Consider the following 26,129-nt stretch of genomic DNA (forward strand, 5'->3'; position numbering starts at 1 on the left):
GTTTGAAATTTCTCTGTTCCTCACGTAAGAATTGCTTTAGCATATTTTTATTTGGGTAGCAGACGTACAATGAAGTTGTCACATGTTCTGTTTAGGGTCTTTCACTGAACAAAAAGCACATGGGCATTACTTAAAAGGTCAAAATTTGGGTGTGTCTTCAGGCTTGCAGCTTGAAGCACTCAGTAGCCTCATAGCAAAGGAGGTCCAGACCTTTTAGTGAAGCTTGGTTTTCCTCCTGCATATAATATGGATGAAAGATGGGAGAAACCATGTGGAAATTTGTGATTTGTGGTAATACCTCCAATTGTCTCTGAAGAAAATTAGGAAGTGCTAGCAAATCTTTTGGTGCTGGGAAGGGAGCAGGGACAAGTGGCAGCAGCGTTTGAAGCGGGGGCCTGGCTTTGATGCCCGAAGTGCTTTTGGAGGCACCTGTCCCACTGTGAAGACTTTCAGCAGAAAGTCTGACTGGTGCAAGAAGCTGTTCCTCACCCTTCAGTTGTGGCTGCCTTGGTTTGTTCAAGACACGAACCCAGCAAATGATGAAATCCTATGATCCAAGTCCTAGGTTCAGGCCTGGCAAAATCTGCAGTATAACTATGATCTAAAAGGCACATTTAAGTACTTCTGTCTATCAGGTTGTGCAGGGAAAAGGATGGGAGGTAAATAGGAAAGTAGCACCATTTGGTTTTAGGTTGTTGCTATTTGAGTCATACTATTTTCAGACAATAATCTGCACTGCCACAAAACCTGCAGGAGTCACCCTCATTGGTTGCTTTTGTGTTGCTGCCATGAGAAGTTGTGAAAAGATCAGAGACATCTAACCAGGCTGGTACCTCAAACTGTATGGGCAGACCTAGATGTTGATTGGCACCCTTCTCCCTGCTGCTTGAATTTACAGGGAGGAAAGTATACATCAGTGTGTCTGATTTTGAAACTTCTGCTGCTGGGGTTTGTGGTTTCGCTCTGTCCACGGTAACAGCATTGTGTCACTTGGGAAAGTTTATCCATGGGTAAACCTCCCTGCTGAGGCCTGTTCTCCTGTGGACTTAAATCCTTCCACCACTGAATTCCAGCTCATTCTCCTCTCCCTGCCCAGGACCACCACCTGCAGGGTCCGTGGGGTATTCCCAATTCCCAGCTGTGCTGTGGCTGCTGGCTGTGCAGCAAGCTGCCTTTGGGGCCATGGATGGGGAGGAACCAGTCCCTACAGGAATGCTACTGACTATCCTGAAGCTCAGCTCAAATGACCTTCTTTCCCCCAGGTAGAAACTCTAGTTTGAGGGGCATGGGCAGATATTCCTCCCATCTATTCAGCACAACTCAGCTGCAGTCTGTTGGCTGATGGGATTCTTACAGTAGTGGAATGGGCTGAAGTGCTGCCAGGGGAGGTTTAGGGCAGTTATTAGGAAAAGGCTCTGCACCCAGAGGGTGGCTGGGCACTGGAACAGGCTCCCAGGGATGTGGCCATAGCACCAGCCTGGCAGAGCTCAAGAAATGTTTGGACAGCACTCTCAGGCACATGGTGTGACTCCTGGGAATGGTGTGGTGCAGGGCTGGGACTTGTACATGATGATCTTTGTGGTCCCTTCCAACTCAGCATATTCTGCAATTCTCTGAAAATTCCCTTTGAATTAAAAGGAGAAGAAAGATCAGATTGATATTCTTAAGCATCAAACTTTTCATTTGGCAGATTGAGTGTATCACAGTTACTTTGAGGTAGCTTCAGCCACTTCATAAACAACACTAAGACAAGTGATTCCTGGGAAATTATCTTTGAGCAAGTAGTGCTACATATTTTCTCTCATACTGAAGTATTTATGTAGTTGCTCACTAAGTGTGAGAAAGTTCCAGGTGTAGAATCAAGCCTGTGCATTTCAGTGTACCTACAACACTCAAACACTGTGCCTGCCCCTTTCCTTCCTCTAGGAGATGGATGTCAAATTTTCCAGGACTTGAACTGTGGAGAAACCGTGGTGTTTCTCACACACTGCTCTTGGTGGATGCCAAATGGAAATGCCATTCACTGGAGATAATGAAGACACTAAGAATTTGATATTGCTTCTGCTGTCATTTCTAACATCAAGCCTTTGAAATGGCCAGGGCAGATTCAGCTTGACAGATGGATATGAAATTGGATTTTTGTCTTGAACACAAACCTTAAAGTCACTTAGCTCACACTGAGTTTAGACTTTTATTTCTTTATTTGTACAGACACATGCATATCTATGCATATGTGTGTATGTAATGCATAAACCCAGAAAATCTGTATTTCTGCTCCATAGAGTAGATTGTCAGGAGGTGCAGTTCCCTGTCTGGTTGGAGAATTTTTCTGAACTGAGGCCACTAAAGAAAATTATCCCATACTAAAGTTTGGCAGCCAGGACCAAGCAGTGCAGTTCTCTTGCAGACTGACAAGGCCTGTGCTTAACAAAAGCTTATCTTAGTCCTTTTGGACACAGGTTACTTGCATGTGCCTTCTGGTGCTTACATCTCTCTTGGACTTCTGATTTCTCATGCCAGAAATGAGGAATAGCTGTGGCAATAGCATGTGGATACTATTTCCTTGTGCACCAAATGTGAAATGTTGCTGGCTGTAGAGTTCATCTTCATGTTGTGGTCATCAGAGTGGTTGTTGATGTTGGGTGGTTTAATCTTTATCATTAAACCTCAGCTTCAGTCTTCCTTGGGATGTATGTGGAAGCTTCTGGAGTGTCACTCTAAGGGTTTATCTCTGCAGCATTTGCACCTTATTTGTCTTTTAATGGTTTCAGCTGAAATTTGTGGATATTTTGCTTTCTGTTTTCAAATGAAGTTTGACAACTAATGGACAAGAGACACCCCTCCAGAAAGATGCTTGCCAAGAATTTACTTGGGAAAAGGGAGGTGTGCCTTTGGTGTCAGCTCAGGAGTCTGGAGTGGGATGTCCACAAGACTTTAGCCCCAGCTGGTTTGATGTAGGTGAGGTAGAACTGATGGAAAGGAGCAATCCCCAGCTCTCTGTGCACACAGCTGCATGGGAGGTGGAGGTGATGCTGTGAGGGAAGGAGGCAAAGTGTGTGGAAAGATTGAAGAAACCTTTCTTCTACTTCTGTTCAGCTGTATCTGTGCTTCCTAACCTCAGCTACTGCTTTCCCTTTTCCAAAGGTTTTAGGGGTGGTTGATGTACATAAGGCACAGCCTGGATAAAAACCAGTGTATGCTGTTGTGGAGAGCCACGTGGCTGGAGAGTTTGTTTTTGCAGTCAGTGAAGTTTCCATATGCCTTTAATGTCCAGGATATGAAAGATACTGCTGTGAGATAGATGAATCCTAAAACACCATTGACATAATTTTGCATCAGGTCTCTCCCTTTAAGTTACAGCCTGTAGTTTCATGTCTTCTACTTGTTTCACTTCCCCAGACAGCTGAACTTCTGTCATCAGTGCAATTTTCATCAGGATGTTATGTATGTTTCATATTGGATGTTATTGATGCAGAGTTTTCTAGTAAGCCTAGCTGCTGAGCACTGAATCAGAGCACCAGCTTAATGAGTTTTGTTGTAACAGTGCTTTTCATACCTGACTAAAATTATTGTAATTATTTGTTCCTTAAGAGTCACTTAGCACTGTGCTTCTCTTCCTAAAATAATGTTTTCAAGGTATTTTCCATAACCATTACTATTTCAGATAGATGAAGAGAACAAGGGAATGATTTATAGTGAGGCTTGTTCATTCAGTGAATTAAAAAAAAAAAAGTAACAACTCCCTGGATAAACCAGTAGTTAGCCTGTAAGTTTTTGAGAAAGAAACCTGTCATTTAATGCATTTTCCTTTTCCTCTCCAGCAGCACATCCATACATCTATGTCTACCTATAGTGACCTTGCCATACCTTTTGTGTTTCATTAACTACTTCAACTTGACTCACAGTTGTTATAGACAACAAGGGTTCACTCCTTCTCTTTGCAAAGCAGTTGCAACATGAAAGGTCTCAGGTGTACTTCACAGCAGGAGTAGTTTGTTCTACTGCAAATGTGTGCTGCACCTTGAAAAGACATTGCTTCTTGTCCTTGACTTGAGAAAAAAGAAAATTTTTCCTTGGCTTGTATTTTCATTATTTTAAAATGAAAAGTTTTATTTTTCTATGAAATGGCATTTTCTGTTTCTGACTGGTAAAAAACATTCCAGTCAGGGAAGTAGTAAAATTGTTATAAACCAGTTATCTTATAAATTTTTTTTCATATTGAATTTATTGCTGAGATCTGTGAAAGAACCTTTTTAAAAGGATGTGATGGACACTTGGTCTTGACTAGAATACATTACTTGGTTTCCTTTAATATTATGTAGACTTTTTTGTTTGTTTGTTTGCTGTTTTTGTGGGTTTTTTTCCTGTGGTTTTTTGGTTTGGTCAGGGTTGGGGTTTTTTTTTTTGTTTTGTTTTGTTTTGGGGTTTTTTTTTTTTTTTTTCTGTGATTTCTGGTTAGTGTTTTCAGGTTTTTTTGGGTTTTTTGAATGTTCTTTTCTCAGATAGAAAAATGAGAAAAAAATGGCAATGTGGGATGTTTCACTGGAATAAGTCTTTTTAGAAATTGTGGCTGCATTGCTGGAGAGATGTACAACTTTGGAAATCTGCTTTAATAGTGCAAAATTGTTTGGGATAGCCTGGGTGCATATAAAAATACTTTTCAAAAAGTGAAGGAATCTGTGCAATAAAATAGAATACTTTGTTTATAAACATTGGATGTACCTTGATTTATACCTGGAAAATTCTTCTGCTGTTGTTTTTATATAGGTTAGCTCCTTAAGGATTTATTCTACAATGCCCTGAACTTTTACTTTGAAATACCTCTCTGCTGTTGTATGTTTTCCATACAGGACAATGTAAGGGAAAGCTGAGCTTAGTTTTCTACAAGTATCAGATTTATTGTACTCTGTTAAGTGTATGAAGTGATAGATTTGGTTTTGCCTAATAACTGCTTGCACTGTTACTGAAGATCTGGATCAGAGGAAATCAGTCTCAGTGTGTACAGATCATCTGTGCATCTAGTGCACAGAACTTGGGAAAAGGAGGGAGGGAGCAGCAGTTGCTCCTCCTTTGCTGTGGGGCAAATGAGCAAGTTCATTGTTTGGTGTTAGTATTCGAGAGAATGTGAAACAGGGGAAAACCCCATGCAAAGTGATAATATCAGTGAGCCAGGATATAACCTGTTGCATTGGAAGGAAAATCAATGACACTTATTCTCAGGGTGTGTTTTACATTGCATAGGAGGAGATAGCACCAAAGGTACAAACAAGAACATTGTCACATCACATACACACACTCACTCACAATTTGCAGTGTCATACATACAAAACTGCTGTACTGTTTTTGGACTGGCAGCATGCAGTGTGATATTCCATCCTCAGTGTGCCTTCCAGTAAAAATTGATCAGCAGTTCTTTTGGTAGAGAAGGTGGATAGTGAAGCTGCTTCAAAAGAGGGGCAAGGAGGTCCTGCCTGCAGGTTGAGAGTGGCTGTCAGTGATTTGCTCTTGGGAAATCCCACACTGTGCTGTAAAAGCAGTAGGCAGGTTTAGATACAGCAACTCCCTTAAGCCTGAACTGGCCTTTTTTCAAATGTAAAATTTATTTTCATATCATGTAATATCTTTCAATGATAAGCTCAGATGAAGGCCTTCCCACTGAAAATAAAACCCCCAAACCATGCTTATTATGCTCTCTGTGTAGTCTTTTTCTTCTCAGCTGTTTATACCACCCAGTTGTGGTGAAGTATCTTGAGATGCCTGACAGCTATGTGGGTAATTAAATTGGCCTGAAGAGTTTCTAGGTAATTATCTTTATGCAGCTCAATTTATCTGCAAGTCATGTGAGAGTGATACTTGGAATTTAGCTTTGTTGTGCCATTGACTGGATTCTGAACTGGTATTTTTGGGATTGACTCAAATGGGTTTTATCTCTTACTGGAAGTTAGAGACTCAGCTGCCTCTCCACAGACCTACTTGTTTGATTTGGGTTGTAGAGAAAAAGAACTTATTTGTTTTCCTGATAGGAATTTGGCTGCTTTGAGATTTAGTAATTTGTATTTTTCTTGGTGCCTTTCAGCTTGTACCTCCTTTTAAACCTCAAGTGACATCTGAGACAGACACCAGGTATTTTGATGAAGAATTTACAGCTCAGACTATTACAATAACACCGCCTGAAAAATGTAAGTCAGAAAAGATGCAAAAGCATGATGTAACAATAATGTTTCTAATAAAGCAGGGTGTAAGTTTTTTTCTGTTTGAATAGAAGAGCTGTTCTCAGTGTTACTAATAAAAGTCTTCATCTAGAAGTGTGTGAGAGTAACTCTCAATGACAGCCTTATTTTGAAGATGCAATAATTACACACCTTAGAATATAAGATCACTCTGAGTTGGGTTTTGGGGGCATTTTTGGTGTGGACATTCTTGTGTTGATTTTGTTTGGAGGTTTTTTTTTTTTCATTTGTTTATTGATTTGGGGTTTTGTTTCTTGGTTTTTAAATAAAAGAAGACACCAGCTTCAAGTGGTTACTGGCTGGCAGTCAAGGTCCCAGTTCAGCAAAGTAGTTGGAACATGGACCCTTCTTTAGGCATGTCTTCAGTGGGCTGTGTAGCTTTAGTAAGAAGGACATATTTTGAAATACTTTGAAGACAATGATTTGAAAAAAATCAATTACTTGAAAATTAAATATCCTATCAAGTCCCATGCTTCAACAGAGCTCCTAAAGAAGGTGTTAATGTGGATGTAACCATGGCACTCGACCTTGCAAAATTTCTTTATTGGTGGGAATGTGATTTCACCGTGGTTTGTGTTTTTGTCATGTTGTGTTATACACAAGAATCATGATCTGATCAGCCTAGCCAGGGCTTTACAGTTACTTACCAAGCCAGAGCAGTTAAAATCTTTCTCCTGAGTTCTTAAAGAATTTTCTTTCTAAATGGGGTTATTTAAGGGTTTTGTTTGCTTCTTTATGTTGGAGGCTGAGAAAGGAGGATCACAAAAGTAAAGGCTTAGTTATGGTTGCTTAACCTTTCATAAAGCAATCTCATTTTCTGATGTTTTAGGACTCTCAGGTTAGTTGCAGTTTTCTGTTCATATATAGATCTAGAGTATTTTTTTTTTTTTGATTTTGCAGTTTTAGTATCTGAACACAATCACAGAAACATAGACTGGTTTGAGTTGGAAGGGACCTTAAAGTTCATTTGGTTCCAACTGTCCTGCCTTGGGCAGGGGCACCTTTCACTAGACCGTGTTGCTCACAATCCATAATTTAAGTGATTTTAAGTCTTTCTGCTGTGAAAAAAAACCACTTTCTTCTCCTGTCTATCTTGATAGGAATTTGTGTATCTTTGTAACTCAAACAAAATTTTACTAATATTTGGATTATCTTGGGTTCCATTGATTCAATATTAGACCAGGATTAACTCTAGTTTTTATGTGTAGAATATATGAAAATGCAGAAGACACAAAATTCTGAAAGGCTGCATATAAATACATTGTTAGAAAAACAGTCTCAGCAGGAGTCTTTGAGAATAAGCACTGTTAAAAGCCATGTGAGAATGTACATCCAAATTCTCAGAGTTAGGTAACATCTGGTGCCTGCTTTCCATTGGCACTGAAGGAATTATGTAAATAAAAATATTTATGGATTTGGCTTATTCTGTATTTCTTCTGATCCCAGTAAATACTGTAAAAATAAATAGTCTATTAGAAATAATAGGTAAGAATTGAAACACATAGAACCTGTATGAATTGTTCATTTTGTAGCTGTTTTTCCTTTTAACTCCCTTTGAATGGAGGAATATTTAAGTATATCTACTGTAAGACTATTATTTCCTAAGCTCAGCTCAAGAAATGATGGAAACTGGCTGACTCAATTGGCACTCGGCTTCTGCACTGCCAGAGGCTGGGTGTGCTGGCATGTTGGGATTAGCCTACAAGGGGTAGTTGTGATTGAAGTTCTCGGGTGATAGTCAGAATAAAATGAACCAAACAATCAGCCTGAAATAAATAGTGACTTCTGGGCATGCTGTCCTTTCAGTGAGCGTTGTCCTGCCGAGTTAACTTGAACCTTTAACCTCAGCGTTGAACCCTGAAAGATCTACTGCATAGCGGGTGAATAATACAATTTTATTGCAAATGTACTGATGTTTTGAACTTCTTCCTTAACACAGATGATGAGGATGGTATGGACTGCATGGACAACGAGAGGCGGCCGCATTTCCCCCAGTTTTCCTACTCTGCAAGTGGACGAGAGTAACTTTTTTGTTCTGCTGCTTCACTGTCATCTTAGGTTTATCAGTGAAAATGATTCCTGAGCATCACCACCAGTACTAGATACTACTAAGATAGCAGGGGCACTTTCAGAGACCATTCTAAATTGAACGAGTTTCTTTCCCAAACCTACCTAAAATCCATTCTGGTTTTGCATGACATGAGATTCTCTCTACTCCGCTCTCCTGCTGTTGCTGCTTCCCACAGTCTCAGTATAATAGCAACGTCAAGAAGTTACTAATAGTTTCTTTGAAGGTAAATGACTTGACTTCAGCATTGTACACTTTGTGAACGAGTAGTCATCTATTTTTCCTCACAGTGGAGGCTAAACAAAAGCCGTGTCGGTCCAGCTTATCTTCTTCCAGAAGATGAATCAAATTGTAATTAGTCTAAATAGACCAGGCGATAACATTATCTTGCATCTATTTGTGCTGGTTAGAATGAGGAAACCTAGAGGTGGTGATGTACATATGCAAGGTTTCTGTTAGGCATATCATTACTTGAAGCAGGTCTCTGTCATTAACATCTGGCTGGAATTTGTTTGGGAAATGTTTGAGAGAAGGACTTAAATTGTTGATATATATAAATATATATATATATATTATTTTTTAATTACTGTTGGATACTACAGAAGAAGCAGAAGGGCTGGGCTCACCCAGCCTGCCACTTAGAACTTCCAGGTTCATGTGCAATCATGGAGAATCGAACATTATACATGCAAGAAATGAAGGCATAAAAGCAGCAGTTGAAGTTGTTCAAGGGGTTTTAAAATTTGCACCAGATAACATCTTTTTCATGCTTTTCTCTTTCATGATATGCATCACCTCTGATGGCTGAAGAATGTAGACAGGCATAATGGTATTGCTTTTCACCAAAATGTGTGCACCAAGGTAAACAGGTGTTTGCCTTACTTGTTTTTGAGTTTGTGAATTAGCTTCCTCTCCAGGTGTTTAACTCCGAATTATTTTTTTTTTTTTTGTTATACTGCGGTAGTATTTATTTTTAGAGATAAGGTTTGTATATGTCATGTTTGCAAATGCTGCTACATCTTAGAACAGGCTTATAGCAGTTAATTTTGTAATATATGGAAGGACTGTACAAGCTGAAGGGAATAATGCACTTTTCTCCCATGTGGAAATTTTAACAAGGCTCTGAAATTGTACATACTGCTTAGAACCAGATTTTTGTGAATGAAATACTGTCTTTTAACAGTTTGGCAGTGGAGGTGAGGATTTCCAACCTCATGTGCCAAAGGGTTAAAAGTGAACAGACAAAAAAGCTACATCTTGTGCTCCATTTAGGATAAACATAATGCAAGAGCCTGGCAGCACAAGAGAAAATGTCTGTTCTATATGAAGGAATTGCATTTGAACAACAAGACCACAGTGATTACAAGAAAAGCACTTTATTTTAACAATTAAAATAGTAAATTTCTGGGATCAGCTGTTCTCAAGGAAGATTTGCCCTCAACCAAAAGAGTCCTAAAACCCAGGAGGTTCTGTGTAACCGTGGTACCTGATTGACTGAATTTCAAACAGCACAGCAAACGCTCCACTGGTAGGGAAAGGTCTTTCCATTTCCAAAGATCTGTATCTAACAGAACATGTGCATAAACTTTAGCTTTGATCTTCAGCAATGATAATCTTAATAATAAACCCTTTGGTGCTAGGAGCTGGGGCGTGATGCGGCGCAGCGGCAGCGCGCGTGCAGCCTTGCAGGCGACATCGGGAACCCCCGACTCCGTGGGATTATCATTGGAAGTATCTCTGCGTTCAGCTCTTGTTAGCTCCCACAAAGACTGTGATATTGCAGAGTATTCCTGGTTGCGTTGTGTGAGTGAGTAGATGAGTCTGAGAGATGTTCCTACACAGATGCCTTAGCCTCTTGATGTGGAAAGTTGAGTGCCCAAGCATGAAGCCCACTGCTGGCAGTGCATGTGCTGGGATGGTCAAGGGGTAGACGGGCATTTTAGCAAGGCAGCTATAGACGCAGAGTAATTTAGACAATTTTTCATGTTTAATGTTTTATCTTTAGTAATGGATGGATAATCAGGTAGAAATATATCATGGTGTATACTCTAACTGCATAGGATTTCATTATGTCACCCTGTAACACTAAAGACGTAGATGTTGTCCCTGTGCAGAGAGAGAGGAGAGCAGCAAATGCTTTGCAGGTCTGATGGTGTAGAGGTGTCTACACTGACACAGTGAGCGAGTGACTGAAATAACCAAGTACTTAACAGAAGGGCATTAATTAGTTCTCTGCAAAGGTCTTGTTCTCAGACTGAAACTATGGTGATTCAAAATCTGTGTTACATGCCTGTGTTTTCTCCCCTATGTTTTCAGCTTGTAATAGCAATAAGTTTCTTGGCACAGGGCATCTCCAGTCAGTGGCCAACTGGCTGTGGCGCTGGCCAGCAGCTCCTCGTGGCAGTGACACCCTGTGCTTTGCTCTCCGTTGTGTAGCCAGGTAGTGTGTGGTTTGCAGGAGGGGCCTGGCAGTGAACTATTTGTAAACCTTTTAAGACATCACTTTGCATTGCATTGTCTGCCTTCTGAAACATCAGTGATCCAGTTTATGATGCAGAGAGTTGGCAGCCACCTTGTGCTGCCCAGGCCTAGGGGATTCTGTCTTACCAGTGTTAGAAACAGATGACAGAGAAATGGACAAGCGGTGCTGAGAGAAACTTCAGAAGCTCTTCTTTTGCTGTCTGCAGTTGTGTTTGGATTTGGACAGGAGATGGTGGCTGGTTGTCTTGGTGAGCCTTTTGAGCACAGTACATTTCAGACCTTGACTCCAGCTTGTACTGACTTCCATGACATACAGTATGCCCTCTTGTACTGCAGCCATCTCAGAGGAAATAGGTCAATTCTGTTTGGATTTTGGCAGTTTTGCACACAGCTTCGCTTTCCACACTAATCCATCTTCCAGTACATTCCTGTTGCTTAAAGTACATTTATTCCAGTATTGTTTCACCTTTTTTTTTCCATCTTTACTTGCGGCTTCCTAAAGCTGACTGTTCTTGCAGGGGCCATGTGCTTCTCCTAGAGTACAAAAGTAAGGTCTTTCCTTACTAACTGCAGGGTCTATATATTACACCTCAATGTACACACTTTGCTGCTACTGTTTGTACTGTCTACAGTAGAATTTCCTTATCTTGCTCCTGGTAGTGCATTACAGGCAAGCATGAAATGTAAAGTATTTATTTAAATAAAAACCTCTAAATTGGTAATTGAATTACCTCCCTGTAGCTTTAGAGTTTGTGACATTTCTTGACCTTGCTAGTTCTTTCATTAGATCCATGCAAGATCTAGTCATATGGTTAAGGATATCAAGCAGACACGACTACGAACCCAAGAAACCGTATTACTGTTGGTCATACTTAAACTGTTTATTTCCTTAAGTATATGACCCACAAGGATGTGAAATAACTACAAGAAACTGTTTTTGTACACTGTACATCCTTAGTATTTTTACACATATATGATAGGGATGCACATTATTTTCCTTCGTACAGACAGCTTAAATAAAGCACTATGTCAATCTGCTACTTCTGTGTTTTTTAATGCTAATTTGTTCTGGAGGATTGTAAATATATATATATATATATGTTCAAGCTTGCCACAGAGGACGTATTTTTTTATACCTGCACATTACTATTAAATATCTTAGAGGATAAAATTCTTAAGTTGTCCTGTGTCAGAGAAAGAAAAATGGAAATGAGAAGGCTATATTGCAGATTACAAAAGATTTCTCAAGTTTTGGGTTAAATATTTACTTCATATTTTAAAGTAATTTTATATAGGTTAGATGTTTCAATCCTGAAATGCACAAAGAATTTACTTAATTTCTTCTTACAAGAAAATGTACATCATTATTTTTTTATCACTGTATATATAATGATCTGTGCATGTTTAGTTACAAGTTTTATTTGCTGTGAAGTCCTAGTGATAACTAACTCGCTGTGACATATTTCAGATACTGGGTGAACAGTTTCAGCTTGTAAATGATTAAGTTACAGTATTGTCAAAAAAAAAAGGTTTTTATGACTAAGCAAAATGTATCTGTGCTTTGGACCGAGGCTGTTTCCATACAGGTGGTTCCTGTTAACTCTGTGAGATGTATGTCACTTATAAAAGTAAATTTGGGTTATAATTTTGAAGATATGCTCCTGTCAGAACATCCACCATTCAAGTGATTTTCAGCTGAAGAAATTCTTGGCCTCATATCCCACAGCTAGACAATGTTTAGGCAAGGAGACAGAAGAAAGGGAAGGTGGGATTTGCAGGGCACTGCAAAATGGGACTCTTTGAAGCCCACCAGCCAGTCTGCCGGGCTGAGTGTCCCTAAAGCAGTGGGTCATCGGGGTTTTCTGAGGGGTTTTCTGTTCTCTGACGTGAATGCTTCTCAGGAATAGAGGTGCTTCATCCAGGTCTCAGGTTTTTTCCCTTTATTTTTTCCCTCCTTTTTTTTCCTCCCCCACCTCGAAATAGGAAAGAGCATCAGGGAGACAGCCATCCATTAGTTCAGTGGCATCAGGATGTCAGTGACCAGGACAAAACTGCAGCAGTGACAGGACTATCTGGTCAGGCTGCATCCCGTGTTGTGGAATTGCACTCTGTGTGCTGACCTGGATTTGATCATCGGGTCTGATACATGTAAAATTTGTAAAACCAAAACATTTAGTGCTTAAGTAGAAGCAGGGGAAGGTGGGGAGGGATATGAGACAGGTAGGCCTGGTGCTGTAATGACTATTAATTGCTACAAAGTAGAGTAACTGCTGCAGGAGAAGTTATTCCTGGTGGACTCCCAGCGACACAATAGTTGCACCTATGCCTGGGATGAGTATGAAAAACCCATTTCGAGCTATATGTACTGGCAGCCCAGGACCCTTTGTTGAAACCAGACTCGTACATGCACGTGGGTGGCTGGCAGTGGGGCCCTGCATGTGGCCACCAGAAGCCACCTGGCAGGTGAGGCAAGTCCAGAAAGGTTGAGGGTCCCGGTGTGCTCCAGGGTCTCAGTGAAGCCTAAGTGTCAGGAATAGGTGCCCGAGTTCCTTTGCACACGTAGCCTATAGGCTCTGTCTCCTATTAAAACACAGATTTATGCTGTGGAATAATAAAAAATAGTTCGCATTTCCTACATTTATAAATGTATATTCTTAACTGTGTAACCATCTATAAAGTAGTGACACTTAAAAAGCTGTCAGCCTGACTACTGTGAAAAATCCCGAGTTTGACTAGAGAGGGCTTTCCTTCAGCAGCCTTTCTTCTCCCTAAAGACCTGAGGCCTTTCTCAGCATGCTCAGTGTCCTATCTGGGAAGCTGTTCAGGGAGGCTATCAGATGTGTTTGGCAGTTTTATATGGCAGGAAATTGAAATAGGGAGGAAAACTCACTTTGATGTTAGGGCTGTACCACTAATAATTCTTAAAATATAAGGGAAGGAAGGATCATGTTCCACACCCAATGGTAATTTATTGCATGTGTTGTTACTCTTATTTTTGTTATGTTTTCCGTGTTCATGCTGGCTGAAGTGGCTTTATTGCTGGGGAACTGTTCTTTGTGCTTTTTTCACCCCCTTTACCAACTACATTGAAAAAAATAGATGTAGAAACTTTTCTCTTGTGTGTGTAGCTTATCCTACACTAGATAGCAAAATATTCAGATAATTTCTAAAACAGTTGGGTTTTTGAAAAGTAACCTTAAAAAACATGAGTGCACAGTTAACCAGAAAAAAAGCCCTCCACCTGTACCCTCCAAATGTTCTGAGTTCAATAGTTTGAAATCAGTACAGCTGGTGCCCTGAATATGTGCTGGTGCAAAAGTCTAGTTTCACCACTTCAGTGTGGAGTCCATCACCTCTTGTAATGGCTCCTCTGTAATAATCAAGGGCTCTTTTCTCTTAAAGGCCTTGCTCAGTGAATGTTTTAAAGGGGAACCTGACCCATGGAAATTCCTCTGCATTAGATGGAATAATTTTCAATCTTCTTACGCTTTTCTGATTAGGAAGTACTTGTCGGGGCTCTCACTTTTTATATAAAAAAGTGACAAATATCCTGTTGAATAAAGTTCCCAGGCATATTCTGGTACTGAGTTTGTAAAAAGGAGGGCAGTGTACATGCAGCACTTGCAAACAGCCCCCTTCTCCCTCCTCCCCCTGCACATGCTTTCCCTTGAATTCAAAAGGACAGAACAAGGAACCTAGAGAACCTATTAGATTTATTGATATTTCAGTCTGTAAATAATATAGACATGTATGTTCAATTATGAAAATAGATAAAAACATTTTATAAACATTGTACAAATTATTGACATCCACACCACGTAATAGCTGTTAAAACTGGCTTGCAAGCCTAGTCTTTTCAGAAAAGTCTCAGCTGTTGTCCTAGAAAGTTTGGTAGGCTGGTAAGGCTTCAAAATATTTGTGATTCTGTAGTTAAAACCAAATAGAAACCAGCTGAAATTAGCTAGCAAGTGTGCCTGTTTTCTGCAGAGGTGTCTTTGGGTGAGCCTCAGACAAGTTTCAGCCAGGTGCAGAGCAGACCTGAAAGATAAAAGGAAGAGATGGGTAGTCTGTATGGCAGTGCCTGTGTTTCTCATTTGTGTCACATCAGCCTGCAGGCAAGTTCTTAGAAGAGAAATAAAAACTGGTTGAGACTGCAGTAAGGCAGAGTAAACAAGTACAGTTTCAAAGCCTGCACTTCCTGTGGTCCTGCTGTCCTCACCTCCTTCTAAGCTCAGAAGTCTTACAGGTAGCAAGAACAAGAGATATCTGATTTCTGAAAAACAGGATCTCCATGAGCTTTTGACGTGGCTCCTGTTTAGCAGTAAATAAGTGAGCTCTTGTTTTGGGGCACGTCTAAGATCCTGCCCCTTCTCCCTTCCAAGAAGAAGATGGCAGGGTTTTGCTAGACCGTGTTTACTGTGCAGTGTTCAGCCTGTGTCTGGGGTGGGCAGCTGTAGCAAAACAGGAAACTGTTGCCTTGGTGCCAGTAGGAAACCTCTGGTGGGAAGGCTAATTTGCAGTTTTGAAGCTCTTGCATAGCTGTTGTTTGTGCTTCCTCGGTAGCACTTAAGGACTGAATTGAGCAAGACGTTAAACTATTGGAGCTGGGGGAGCTACCTCGAATTAAGCCACTGCAGTACTAAAAATTGAATTTAAGAGATGTACATGACCTCAGAAATAAAAATAAACTTTCTACTTTGGCTGGTTTTGCATTAGAAGACTGAAGGGTTTTGTTTTTTTTCCTTCTCCCCTTGGTTGGTTAGGCTGAATTAAAGAAAATTCATGAAGCTGCAGTTCATTAAAGAATGAAAAACAGTCACATGGTGTTTTTTCCCCCCAAAATACACGCACCAACATTAACTGCTACAGTTGTGTTTGCGACCAGTGCAAGGAACTGTGGCAGTGGAAAGCCTTGGGGCTTAAATTCTATGTCAGTGCCTGGGTAGTGACAGCCACAGGAAACATACTCTGTGCTGCATTGTCCCTCAGCATTAGAGCAGGGGCAGAAGCCTAAAAGGACCCCAAAACCTCAACTCCTGAAGAAGCTGAACTCCTGGAAATTTCTGTTGTGGGTGTCCTTCCACACCACAATTACCCAGTGCTAATGCTTTATGTGATGCAGAACCTCAGCCTGATTGATGAAGTGGGCAAATCTCCTGACTCCAGCCTGGCCAGAACCTCTTCACAAAGCAAGCACCAATCCTGTCAGAGTCTCTGTACCCCACTGACCCAGGGCCCAAGTATTAAAGCTGTCATTTAAGGTGTGCTGTTCTCTAACAAAATGGGCACAACTGTCACTGTCACATTCAGGTAATTGGTAAACGAGTTGGTTACTGGACAGTCAGGGGTAAGGGCCTTTCCAGTCTTAGTTTCTCCTCATCCCTAGAATATTTTGGTTTTCGGTGCACAGAACGTTGCAGCACACAGTGCCCAGGTTCCTCTGGCACTCCCTCCTTACCTCAGTGGCATCTGCTTTGAGGGGCTGGTTGGGTATTAGATGTACAAGTTGGGAGGGTGCATAGGAGGGGAACCGCAGATGCCTGACTGGTTTATTTTATCCTGCCAGCAATACTGGGAGGAGGGAAGAGCAACTGACTTCCTGTTTGATTAGAAAGCACTCAGGTGGCTTCAGTGCCTCAATCCTCCATTGCATGGCTGTAAAACCCAAGGTGGAACTCCAAGGAGGGCCAGGCTCAATTCCTCAGCTGGTGCCCAGCTTCGTCCAGTAGCCAGACACTGGACGGGATGTACAGGACTCCCACAGCTGCAGATGCACAAACACTGAGGAGCTGAATACTTGAAGCCTCATGTCAGGGCAGTCAGACATCAAACAGAGGTCTATCTTTATCCCTTCCTGTCACGGTTTAACTTGCATCACTTCTGATTAAACTCCATCCAAGCAGAAGTGAAGATTTTCATCTGCTTAAAAAAACCCACAACAACATCCACCGACCCCATCTGTGAACTGTCACTGGTTGTTACAAACACCTGGCAGAGGCACCATCTTTGTGCAGTAAGACTACACTAAAACAAAAGCTCTCTCCTAATAACCAAAGCAATCTTCAGGTCTCCTGAGGTTGAAGGCCATGTAAGGATCAGCTTGAATCACTTTTGACAGCAGAGATTGATGACCTACCTGTTTGCTGGAAATAAGGCTCCCCCTTCTGTAATATATAATAAAAAATAAAAAGCAAACAGAACACTTGGGAACACTGCTACAATAACCACTGGGGCCTCACTGAAAATTCCTGCTGACACAAGAAAGGAAAGAAAACCCCTGCTCCAGAGCAGCTGCAATTCTGACAGTGCCTCCTGCTGAGCGACTGGGGCGAGGACAGGAATACAGGCACGGGTGAGTGTACTTTAACTTCCTTTTAGGAGAAGGGTGATCGGCTCACAGACACGCTCACTGTGACAAAGACATCTGCAAGGAGGGAGGAGAGAGCTTTAGTGGCTCAGCCATACGGAGAGCACAGGGAGAGTGCGAGTTCCTGGCCAGGGAGAGGCTGGCTTGCAGGAGGAGATCTTCATGGGGAAGTCAGAGCAGCAGCACAGGATGGCAGCCCTCGCTGGAAGTAATCCTCAAGGTCCAAATCCTACCCGTCTGTGCTCTCCCTGGCTCAGCTGGCCAGCAACCCCTTCTGGCAGCCGGGGGCTGTGAGGGGATTATCCACCGGGACAAATACTTATTTCTGTCAAACTGATGGATACCAAGGCAGATCAGGCAAGAGAGAGGCATCCCATCTCCCACAAATACACTCATGCCTGGTGGGGGGTGCTGAGGTTTCTCTGTTTAGATGTTTGTTTGCTTTCTGTGCACATTTATTTAGTATTCTCTATTTCATACCTATGTAGGAAGGCAATTAAATATCTCTTATCCTCCTGCTTTAGGGTGAGTTCCACTATACAAGAGACTTTCAAAGGTAGAAATTCCAAACCTGAGTGTTCCAAAAACTTTCAAAATGAGAGGTGTAAATCCCACAATTAAAATTTGACTACCTTTAAAAGGTCCTGAATATGCTCGTGTAGCCTGTAAAGGAACGCAGCATTACAGCAGGATCAGGTACTTTTATGATTTCTTTTCCTTTAAAACTCTGAATTTTCCTTACAGTACCAAATGAGTTTTCCAAGAAAAACAGGCTCTCAACACACTGGACTGTAGCTGAATTTAAAGATCTTTTTTTCTTTCTGCTGTCTTTCCCCCCATACAACAAACGTAACACTAGAAATAAAAACTACAGTGGAAGTAATCTGACTTTTGAAAACAGATTCTGTCAAGGCTTAGGGCTTGGTAGGTCAGCTAGATTCAAGTAAATGATGCATTTTTAAATTCTTTAAAAGTTTAGTAACTCTTACAAGGCAGTAGGAACACCTATAGCTATTTTGCACTACTGTAACATGACAGCACTGCTCCAAATACAAATATCTAGATAATGTTTCTTTCAATGATACACTAACTGTTATGATTTATTACAAAACCAATTGCAGCCTTTTTGAAAAGATAGGGATGATTCAAGCTTCCTCAGTCAGAAAATACTGGAAGCAACAAAACTAAGCATTCCAAATCAAAAAGCAAACACCTAGTACAAAAATACCTGGGTTAAATCTGAGATCTTCCAGAAGTTCCCACCTAGCTAAGAGTTGTACATCTCCCTTTCCCTTCAACTTACATATTTAGGATTTTTTTTTTTAATTCTATCAGGTAAACTTGTCTTTGCTATTGAGTGCTTTTCCTTAAATTTTCAAGTGCTTAAAGAGAAAAAAAATCAAAGCACAAAAAGCTTCAACAGTTTCAAACCCAAAAATGTTTCAAACACTTCCTTCTTCCTTTTGTCTTTAAGTGTTTGCCAGATTCAACTCACATCTGCAAATAGTTTTAGTCGTGCTCTCCTTTCCTCTCCCCCCACTCTATATATAGGATATAGAAAAAAAATACCTACTTCTGCTCATTTCTCTTTATCCATCCAGGTTTTTACTTCATTCCATCTGTGTCCTGTTTGAGATCTGCATCCCATTTTTTTCCCTGAAATATGCAACTGCAGTTACTAGAGGCTCATGTTCCAAGATACAATAGCACATTTAGCTTAGTGTATTTTACATCATCTTTAAAAGATTAGGTAATGGTGGATTGCTTCCACCTCCCCCCCCCACCCCCCCCCCCCCCACAAAAGAACCTCCAAAAACTTTGCTAATTATAAAGGACAACTGTTGGACAATACAGAAAAATGTGGAATATGAGGTCACTTTATCCTTTGCTCAACATTAACTATGTAGTTGTTTGGTTTCAGTATTTCTATACTAACTACAGGCATCTTTCTGCAAAGAGCTTCCATTTATGGTTTCCTTAAAACAATTGTCTGATATTCCCAGCAGCTCTTTTGGGCTGAATTCCAGTTCCCAGAGAACCACCATTGCTTTAAATATCTGCACATAGATTTTTAGGGCTCATTCTGTAATAATGTTTTCTATCATTCTTCTTTTCTGAGTGTTCTCAACTTAAAAAGTATCCTCTGGAGTACAATTAACCTGTAATGAATATAAAGAAGGCAGCTTTTGCCAGTCAAGTATTAATAGAAATTTAATATTTGAATGATTTTTTTCCTCTTTAGTATGATTTTTGTTCTTCTGCCTAACTCCATAAAAACACAATCACTTCCAGATAAAATAGATTATCAATAACAAAATCTCTGTGGACCGTGTAAAAGCTGTTCATATTACCAGGAGTGCTTTTCTGAAAGCAGAAATTTTAATTTATTTTGGGAAGAACCACCTCCTTAACCTCTCTTATAGAGAGAACACTATGGTTGCCCTAAAATTTGCCAGTAGTTACTACATGCTGGTTTGTCTACTAGAACAGGAAGTCCTGTAAAACTGAACACATGGACATGATTAGGGGCTTAACAAAGTATGGTTTTTATTCTCTTAGGTTAAATATTTACTGACTTCTACAGATAAAAAGCCTACAAAAATAGTATGATTTAAGTACTTTAAAGTTCTAAGCCAATTCATGTTCTGTTTACTGCTAGGTGTGCTACTAGACTAAATTTCCTACACTGAATATCCTTTGTTACCATGTTAAGCAAGCTCCAGCTATCCTGGGCAAACTCACGAGTTCGAAAGTTAGATAGCATTCTAATTTGCTTTGTGACTGAGTAAATACACTAATTCAACCTTGAGTTTGATTATCTGATAGTTTTACTGAAAACCTCATTCTGTGCTTGTTAGTTCTCTTCCTTTTTCTGAAAAAAAAAGTGAAAGAAGAAAAAAGAAAACACCCTGCAGTCTTCTCCCTTATTTCCAAAGCACTTACTGGCCAAAGAACAGTGGCCAAAACAAAAAAAACCAGAACAGCCCATAAGAAGCCACAGCTTCCTAGGGACCACTGGAAGCAACAATCAGAACTGCTGGAGAAGCAGTGCTGTGATTAGTGCTCAGGCAAGATTGACTGTACATTCACCATTTCACATTTGGGTGCATGAATCAGAATATCTTGGGTTGAAAGAGACCCATTGGGGTCATCAAAGCTCAACTAGTGGCTCTGCCCAGGACAGTCCCAAGAGTCTCATCATGAGTGGTCATTGAGTGGCCAAGAAAACCAGCACCTTTTAAAAATAAGGAGAAAAAAAATCATGAAGTTATAGAAGGACTTTAGTCTGACAAATGGCAGCAAAACCTCTAAGCAATTTTCAATATCAAGTAACTGTTTAAACCTAATGATGTTAAAGAACAGATTTCCTTTTTCTCTGAAAAAGCAACACAAAAATCTTCAGATAAGAACTGTCATTGAGAATAATTTCTGATTTTTTACTGTCACTTCAAAACACTTTTTTTCATTAAGTTTTGATTTAAGTAAGAGTCAGGTTCAGCTACCTTTCCAACGGTGTGAATTTTTATTCTATTTTTTTATAAGGTAATGCTGTATTTAAAAGAACAACAGCAATAAAATCCAGCAGTTGAAATCAGACTGCTGGCAGATTTCTCTGCTAAAGCTGCAGAATATTCCCATTAGACTTTCTTTTCTTTTGGCACAGTACCTGTGTTCGCAGAAACTGCACCTCTTCTGTAAGCAGGTGCTTCTCTTTGAAGAGCTGATTCTGTTTGTTGAGCAACTCCACTAACTGCTGGGCAGTGACCTGGCAGTGCTTGTCAAGCTGCTGTAACCTGGAAAAGAAACAGATAAAAAGGTTGCAGAGCATCTGAAGTTGGAGTTCACGGAAGAAGCTTTGATCTTTGCACTGCTGGTGGCAGCGCCCAGCGTTCAGACTGGTGGTTGGGCTGAGACTAAAGTATTACTCCTAGGATGGGCTTTAAATGTATTTTCATACTTTAAATTAGCACTTTAAAGGTTTGCTCTTTCAATTTAGAAGCTTTATGAGGACATGACAGCAAATCTGCTTTGCTGTGACATCAGTAAAGACTGCAGGAGTGCATCCCAACACCTGTAGCTAAGCAAGCTGCACGCTCTGTAGCTGCTTCAGTAACTGTCTTCTTGAAAGATGCAGTAGCCCAGATTATAAAACCAAATCCCCAAATTCCCTGACAAACTGGACCTGAAGTGACAAAAACTTCTGTTTTCTGTCCACTGCTCTTTGCAAGCTGGTCAATGTCCAAAACTCATTACAGAACATAGCACTTATTTCAAGTAAGCTTAGTGTTAATTAAGCATGTCAGCATAGATCCTTTAACAGTCTAACAGGGATTCCTGGGGAAAGATGTAAAGAGCCCATCATTCCAAAGGCCCTCCTCATCAGGAGCTGCAAAACAGAGGGGAAAAGCTGGCAGGTATTAGAAGAAACATGCAGAGGCTTTCTGCTTACACTGGAAGAACAAGTGCCTGAGTTGGGACAACAGTGCTGTTAGACAGGTCAACTGCACATTTATTTCTTTAATCACAAAAGCAGGAATCACTTGTTATTTCTCCAGTGACTGTTTATTACTCCTGGCATCCAGTCAGAAGCAATTTCCAACTAATGTGAATTTTACAACAGAACAAGATTTTTTAGTAGATAATCACAGGTAGCCCATTCAAATTTCAGAAATATTACTGGACACAAGCCCTAGTGTGCTCTATTGTGAAGCTCTATGTCCTTTCAAATAAACTGCTGTAAATGGAAAAGTCTTTAATTATGGAAATAATCAATTCCACTTTTCTGCTTGTAACTTCACCATGCAGTGTTACATTTAGACTGTCTCATCGAGCAGAGGGAGAAAGATGACTCAGGCACTGAGCTGGGTTTGACCAGCAGGTCACAACTTTTCCTTTATAATCTGTATCTCCAGTGCTTGATTACAGGTTTAATAACATACTGATCTACAACTCTGGGCTACAATGGATGAAAAGGGTGCAGTTCTAGTCAGTGCAGATCTGGATCTACGAATTCCCAAATTCTGTTTGCCAGTCTGCTCTCCCAAAACTGCTGCCAAGCTGGCCCTTGGTCCACACACTGGGACTCCCAGCCTGCTCTGCTGCATTCAGCTCCTGAGGACAGGCTCTGGGCCCTCTCACAGTATCTGCTATTACGTGTGACATGTGCAGCACAGCCACACATTCCCATATGCATTGTATCTGGCCTGCCTGCTGATCTCGTAAATGATTCAAGATGAGAAATGAACAGCTCCACCCACATTCACTGTACTTCCCATATGTTACAACTGCACATCGATGCCTGCCATCATTTTTACAACTGGGTGACAGAACCTTCTGCACATTTTGCTAATACGAGTGAGGGAGGTTGCACGGTCGCCACGTTCACTTTGGCAACAGCACCTACCAGGCAAATGTACTGTGTCCTGAGCATCTGAGTGACCACCGTGTCCCTCCTGTCTAAATGAGGTAATTTTTCCACCCAAGTGGCAAGATCTGTCCAGTTGGGATGGCATGCAGCTGCTCCCCCTTGGCCTGGCTGTGTTGGAGAGCAGGAACTGACTCCATGCTCTGCCATGCTACTTCAAGGTACAAGGTGAAAATGTAGCTCTTGAACCACGTTACCATGTTTGCACTACCCACAGGACAGCCTGGCACTAAGGAGAAAGCTCCCAGTCAGTAGTAATTACAATACCCAATAATAACAATACCCTTCAAATAATTTCCCATTAACCACTTCAAACCAAAATCCCTATTTCTATATGGAGGCAAGAAAGAGACAGTTCCATGAGATGAGTGGTTCCACAGAAAGAGAACACAACTGGATCACGACTGCTCTGATTCTCAGTACTTGGAACTCATAGGCAGCTTTATGTTAGAAAGACTCCAACCTACCTTGCTTTTTTGTGCAATTACAACATGCAGAAGACTTCACATGGCAGTGAAATTTGGATCTGAGACAAGGCTATACCCCTGTCTGTCCAGAAATGAAGTGAAAAGTGATAGATAGGGTTTGTTACATTTTGACAGCTATGGCTAGACAATCACTGCAAGACCCTGCAGAAATGAGGTAAAACATCAAACACAAAGGAGAGCTTTGGCATCAAGGTGAATTCGACCTGCAGAATAAACTTCCATTGCATCCAACACCCCAAATCTGTACTAGGACCTACCATGTTACATTTCCCCTTGTGCGTGGCCTACAGATAAAAAAACAAAAGCAGCTTTCTTTTCTGTAACAACACATAGGTAAAGTGGGGGCACCTGCACGACTCAGAACAGACCTGGGAGACTCAGACCCACCAATCCACAGGCAATCCACAATAAATGTAAAAGCTGACATAACCTGTCAGCCCTCCTCTGGGTTTTAATATTGATTTGAAGGAAATTAATATGCAAGGATAAGTGGGCAGTACCAGTACCCATTCACCCTGCAGTGGGTATCAGTCAGTCCTTGACATAGTAGAGGCATTAAAAGGTTATTTACTCTTTCAGCATAGTCAGGTTACTGATGTAAAACGTTTTCACTTTAGTCCACGGAGCTGGATTTGCTGAAATGGCGTGATTGGATTGCAGCAACCTGCAGCAGCTAAATCACCAAATCCAATAATCATGCTGCATTTACTGGCACACATCTTAATTAGGTTTTAATACAAGTAATCTGATAACTACTTCTGGCCAGCCAGAGCAGAGCTGTCAGTGCTGAAAGGGCTGTTGTTGAGCAGCTCGGCCAGCGCGCTGCCGTGGCTGCCTCCCCACTGCCCCTGCCAAAGCCCCCCATCTGCCAGTTGCCATGGTAACACACGCCAGCCCATCACCCCAGCAGTGGGTGCTGTGACCCCCAGGCACCCCATGGCAAGGGCTGGGGCATCAGCCACCCAGGAGACCACCAGCCACACAGGGGGGCCACCAGCACTGGGGCCACATCTCTGTGCATGAGGGGGTGCTGAGCCTGGCTCCTGCTGCCCCCCAGAGTGACCAAAGCCCAGCACAACCAGCACACGCCACTGTGCAGCAAACCACCTTTAAAATGCATTTGTCCTGTCAGGGCAACAGTGTCCAGCTATGAGTTTCTAAGGTTGCTCCTGCTTTGCTCATTTTGCCTGCTGATCAGGGGTGGTTCCTGATTCTGAGTGGGAAAACCAAAGACCACGCTGGAGACCTCTGCCATGCTGCAGAGATGCAGCTGAAGGGTGATCACTATGGTGAACACACTTAGTTCCTGACACAGAAAGATCAGGCACTGTCTGAGGTCATATCCTGCTGAATGCAAGTCAGTGATCAGGCTTGCTTTGCCTGTATGATGATCTTGGTGCCAGACTGGCTGCCATCAAAGAGTTAAGGTGTATGGCTGGTGCTCATGGTGAGCTTGTTCCTGCAGCCACAACTGCCCCAGCTGCTGTCACTCCCCACCCCTCTCATGGGCATGGTAGGACAGGTCTCCTCTGCTTTCTTTCCACCTCAACTCTGCTATGTTTCTGTCTTCCCTTTTCATAGCTGAAGTGATGTTGTTGTTTTCATTAAGGCAGAAAAATTTATGTTCACTACCTCTTTGTATCTCGAATCAGCTCTGTGAACAACTAGGATGTTGAGACCAACAATAAAACTATTTTTCATGTGAGAAACTTGCATCTTCACTGTGGTTTACAGCACTGATGAATTCACACAGTAAATTCTGAGGTAAAAAAATTAGAGTCTATGTATTTAGAAAGGAAGACAAATAGTAAATTAAACCCTGATGTTTCACTAGTGTCCTAAATTACTGTTTACTTAAGATCCTGACCCATAGATCAGTGCCTTGAAAGAACCTTAAGTGATAAGCATCTCAGAGAAGCCTCCACAGGCTCCCAAAATTTAAACATGAATACACACCACAACCTATCCTTTAACTGAACTGCATTCTCCCACCTGGCTCCAAAATCAAAACACTATGAGGCACCTTTTTCATGTTAATAAAAAAGAAAAGAAAAAGCATAAGAGGAAAAACATACAGACCAAAAAGCCACCCTGTAACAGTGAGTAGGAACTGAAGGTAGTGAATAGGCCTCCTTCTTTCTGTCACACTGGAAGTCCTGACTTCTAACAGGACACAGGGAGAGAGTTCAGGGCATATTAAAAAAGTTTCCATGGAATTTCCCACCCTCTGGAATCCCTATCAGACTTCTGCTGCCACAAAAAGGACAAGATTGTCATTTGCTCAGGCAGAGCAGATTTACACCACTTCTAGATAAGCACTTGCCCATGCTACAGGCAGAACAAACTCATCCAACTGATGTTAACAGTTGGTAACTAGAAGGTAATATCCCTTGCACAGTTTGGAATTGGACACCTAAGAAGCAAATGTCCACATTTCACCATGGACCCCGTGACCCAGATGGCTTTGTATCACTCAATCTTCTTTTTTTAAAAATTTTTATATCTATTGGGTAATATCTAAATTCCCTTTTACTTAAGACACTCATTTTTTCCACATACTTTTAAAGTATCTGTAGTATATAATTTCTAATAAGATAAAAAGGTTTGCATGCCACAACAACACCTGCAAATAGGGTTTAATTAAAAGTTTACATAGGAGCTTCCCCTTTGTTTCAGATGTCACCACTGACTTTTAGAATTTGTCCTCACTTCCACAGCTGGCCCACCAGGTTAAACAAATAGATCATGTAGGAAACCTGAGCCTGGATCTATTCCTGGGCTTCTAATAGCTCATGTCTAACATGCTGAGGAGAACATTATCAGCCTGCTCTTCAGTAGGGGGGTGTAGCAGCTGGGCTTGGCCGCTGTGATGACCACTTTTGGCCCTACTGGGTTTTGACAGGAAGGAAGCAATGAGAGAGAGTGTACAGCAGGCTGGAAAAGATATGGGTGAAAGCTTCGCTAATGTCTATTTGTGTCCCAATTCCATGGCTGAAGATGAGGCTTTTCCTCCTTTAAAGGAATACAAAATAGTAAGGCCTTACATAGGAATATGAACTCTGGATCAGGT

At 41.3% G+C, this 26,129-nt stretch overlaps 2 protein-coding genes across 5 annotated transcripts in view; one reads left to right on the plus strand and one right to left on the minus strand.

Moving 5' to 3' along the window:
- Window positions 1–15,499, plus strand: part of AKT3 (AKT serine/threonine kinase 3) — a 151,709-nt gene extending 136,210 nt beyond the window's left edge. For both annotated transcript variants that reach the window (XM_050972224.1, XM_030236574.2), the window contains exons 13-14: window positions 6,077–6,179; window positions 8,170–15,499. In XM_050972224.1, coding sequence (XP_050828181.1) covers window positions 6,077–6,179; window positions 8,170–8,255 — 189 coding nt within the window. In that variant the 3' untranslated portion in view covers window positions 8,256–15,499. The remainder of the gene's footprint in view (window positions 1–6,076; window positions 6,180–8,169) is intronic.
- Window positions 14,476–26,129, minus strand: part of SDCCAG8 (SHH signaling and ciliogenesis regulator SDCCAG8) — a 104,777-nt gene continuing 93,123 nt past the window's right edge. For all 3 annotated transcript variants that reach the window (XM_050972223.1, XM_018916283.3, XM_009091988.4), the window contains exons 17-19: window positions 20,814–20,940; window positions 18,720–18,802; window positions 14,476–14,817 (exon numbers count right to left, since the gene is read on the minus strand). In XM_050972223.1, the coding sequence (XP_050828180.1) occupies window positions 18,752–18,802; window positions 20,814–20,940 (178 nt within the window). In that variant the 3' untranslated portion in view covers window positions 14,476–14,817; window positions 18,720–18,751. The remainder of the gene's footprint in view (window positions 14,818–18,719; window positions 18,803–20,813; window positions 20,941–26,129) is intronic.

The sequence above is a fragment of the Serinus canaria genome, chromosome 3, assembly GCF_022539315.1.
Source record: "Serinus canaria isolate serCan28SL12 chromosome 3, serCan2020, whole genome shotgun sequence".
Taxonomy (NCBI): domain Eukaryota; kingdom Metazoa; phylum Chordata; class Aves; order Passeriformes; family Fringillidae; genus Serinus; species Serinus canaria.